Raw genomic sequence first — 3,366 nt, forward strand, 5'->3', positions numbered from 1 at the left:
AAATGATTAACAGGAAGATAAATAACCCAATGGAAAAATGGCAAAGACTATAAACTGGCAAGTTATAGAAGAGGAATCAAAATGAACAATAGTCACATAAAATTTTAAAAAATAAACCATTTCAAAGAGTGCATAGGAAAATTAAAATTAACACAAGAACAACATGCCTATTTTTTAATGCACTGAAAACTTCAGAAGACTGATAATATGCAGTGGCAGCATGGACCAGCTGCTTCTGTCACCTCAAGCTGGTGAAGCATAAATAACTACAAACCCTTATAAAAGTCACCTAATGGTATTTATTTAAAATTAAAATGTGCATCACACAACTCAGATTCAGGAATCCCATTTCTGGAAAACTTTCACAAAACCAGTGAATATTTGTCTGTGATGTTTGTTATAGCATTTTTGGTAATAAAAACTGAAAACAACCTAAACTTCATTTGAAAGATGGTTCACTGGACAAATTGTCTTTAGCATAGAATACCTGGCTATGGGACACTGTGGGAACCTCTTCTTTCCACTATATTTTTCACATTTGTGACTTAATCTGCTTCAATTTCCTCATCTATAAAGTCAAGGTAAAAAGGGTATTTACAAGATGGGTTTATTTGTGTTAACCTGAAATGACTTTTACTATATATTGCTAAGGAAAAAAAAACCAATTTGCAGAATTCAAGGTATTCATTAAAAACGTATATACACCTATATTTATTGGCATATGTTTGTATTAGCAAAGGAAAAAGAGTGGAGAAGTTAATTGTGAACACATCTACTATCTTTGTAATTTGTTATTAAAAACAACAGCCTTGGAAAAAACCAACAACAACAACAAAAATCACCAATAGAAAAAAATGATAGGAGATGAGCAGACAATTCAATTGCAGGTGGTTAATACTGATTGGAAGAGAAAAATTCAGCCCTAAAAAAGCCCACTAGTTTTCAAGAAACTCCTTAATTCAAAGCCCCCATTTCCATGCATGTGCCAGCAAATTAGCCAAAATGAGGGTGTTACAGCCACCCACCCAAGGATGAGGCACTATGAAGAGAGGTGTGTGTTTGTGGTGGAGGGGACATGTGAGGTGATCTGGGGATTGGGTAGGAGGAGAAGATGTGGATAAAGAAATAAATCTCTTTGGAGGGGCTAGATATAGAATTGCATTCTAATCCTCACCCTTGCACTGATCTCTAAAGTCAAACAAATCTCCTTTTTGAGCTAATTTCTTCATTTGAGGGGCTTCCCAGGTGGCGCTCGTGGCAAAGAATCCATCTTCCAATACAAGAGACTCAAGAGATGTGGGTTCGATCCCTGGGTTGGGAAGATCCCCTAGAGTAGGAAGTGGCAACCCACTCCAGTATTTTTGTCCAAAAATTCCATGGACAGAGGAGCTTAGTCGGCTACAGTCCATGGGGCCAAGAAGAGTCAGACAAGACTGAACACCAGACTTTGTTTGACAAATGAGTAAGTGATGGGACTCATTAAGGTCATATTCACACCAGGCCTGGCACCGAGAGAACCCACCCCTCATTCCATGCCCTCCCAGCTCTGTTAAGACGCCTGGCTGTAAGGCTGAGTTTTCCTTTTCTTCCTCTCCCCTCTAAGCCTGTCATTCTCTGGCCCTCAGCCTCCTTTTTCTCCCTTTAAGAGAGAAGGGAAACCTTTAAACTTCCCTTAAGAGAGGAGCCAGCCTTTAAACCTTCCAGTCTGTCTTAATATAACCTGTCTGCTTGTGAATTTTTATTTACCATAACACTTATTTCTTCTGAATTTATGTGATTTTGGTCCCTGCAAAAGCAAAGACCTGATCTTAGTCACATACACACACATACACACAAGCACACAAACAAGATGAGACAGGAGCACTATAGCCCTTTACTTGATGCTCATCTTTCTAAATAAGAATCCAGGTGTCACCCAGGATCCAGTACAAAATGCAGGTTTAGTTAGCAACAGGAAGAAAGCTCCCCACACCAAAATGCCGGGAGAGGGAGAAGATTAACGGTAACAATTTTACATGCTTGGAAAAAAAAACAATGCATTTGAAATCACTGACCCTTTAAAATACCTGGAACAGACAGAAAAGGGCAAAGCCATCTGTGTCTTGGCAAAGGGCAAAGTCTCTTCAGAAATGGTGGCAAAACCGGAAGCCAAAAGTACCTGCTTGTCTGGCAGTTAAGTGTTCTGGATGTTTCTGAATAGTCCAATGGGAATTCCCTTAGACTTTTCCAGACAACAAGGTCACGCTCACTCTATGAAAATAATCAGGTGCTGTTGTTCCAAGAGCTGGTCCAGGTCTTTAAAGCTCCTCTGACCCCGCCCGGGGGGGCTGGGTGGTGAGTCCCCCAAGTCCCCAGGCTGAGCTCAAGCGCTTTGGGGCCGGGGCTCTCGGCCGCTGTTGAGAAGGTCTGTGAGTTCTCCGATATACTTGATGGTGTACTTCAGTGTCTGGATCTTGGTGAGTGGCTGGCCCCTCTGACTGTAGACAGGGGGCAGATAATTCCGGAGGGTGTGCAGGGCATCAGCCAAGGTCCTCATCCGAAGCTTCTCCCTCTCGCTGGCCTTCCGTCTCCGCTGGACAGACATCCTGACCTTGGTGCCCTTCTGGGCCTTGGTGCTGCCCTGCAGATAGGTAGGCGGGAAAGCCAACATGTCGAAGTCCACCTCCGCCAGGCCGCTGGTCCCAAGGCCGCTGCAGTCATCGCCGCCCCGACCACTGGCACCTCCGTGCCCACAGGCGAGCCCGGCCGCAGCCTGACAGGGAGAGGAATAGGACTCCAGGGATGGAGCTGGGGAGAGGCTCTGGGAGGGAGAGGCCTGGGCCAGCTCAAAGGACCCCGCCCTGTCTTTCCAGTCCCAGGAGGACAGCAGGCCAGGGCTGTCGGAGGAGCCCAAGCCATCTTCCAGGCTGAGGAAGGTCTCTTGCAGGTTGTCCATGCTTGCAACACAGCTGCAGAGAGGATGAGGCCCTGGCAAGTGAGAAGGCAAGTTGTGCCGCCTGGCCAGGGCAGGGCTCTCTTTTATGATGGCCGGAGAGAAGTGATGAAGTGGGAAAGAGGGTCGGGGAGAGGGAGTTCAAAGGAGAAACCAAGGACCAAGATGGAGAATGAACTCTTCAGGTGTCACTTTCTCCTCATTGATAATTAGCATCTTCCAGCTAAAATGTCTTTAAACAGAAAGGCCTCTGAGAGAAGAAAAAAGGAATTATCTAGTTGTAACTAAACCAATTAAGACTGCATAACTAGACTTAGCATTGTCCTGTGGAACTCATTAATGAGGGAGCCAAGAAAAACAAACCTGGGGCAATCTGCAGCAAGGAGGTGGTAGCAAGGGGACTGCTGGAGAGGAACAGAGCCCCACCCCCCAGA

The 3,366-nt window shown here is 45.1% G+C and overlaps 1 protein-coding gene across 1 annotated transcript; it reads right to left on the reverse strand.

The window, feature by feature from the left end:
• Positions 1-2,362: 2,362 nt before the first annotated feature.
• On the reverse strand, positions 2,363-2,935 carry MSGN1 (mesogenin 1). Its single transcript, XM_040225009.1, has one exon. The coding sequence runs from the start codon at positions 2,933-2,935 to the stop codon at positions 2,363-2,365; it is 573 nt and encodes a 190-aa protein (XP_040080943.1).
• Between the last annotated feature and the right edge of the window lie 431 nt (positions 2,936-3,366).

This window comes from Oryx dammah, unplaced genomic scaffold, assembly GCF_014754425.2.
Source record: "Oryx dammah isolate SB20612 unplaced genomic scaffold, SCBI_Odam_1.1 HiC_scaffold_25, whole genome shotgun sequence".
Classification (NCBI taxonomy): domain Eukaryota; kingdom Metazoa; phylum Chordata; class Mammalia; order Artiodactyla; family Bovidae; genus Oryx; species Oryx dammah.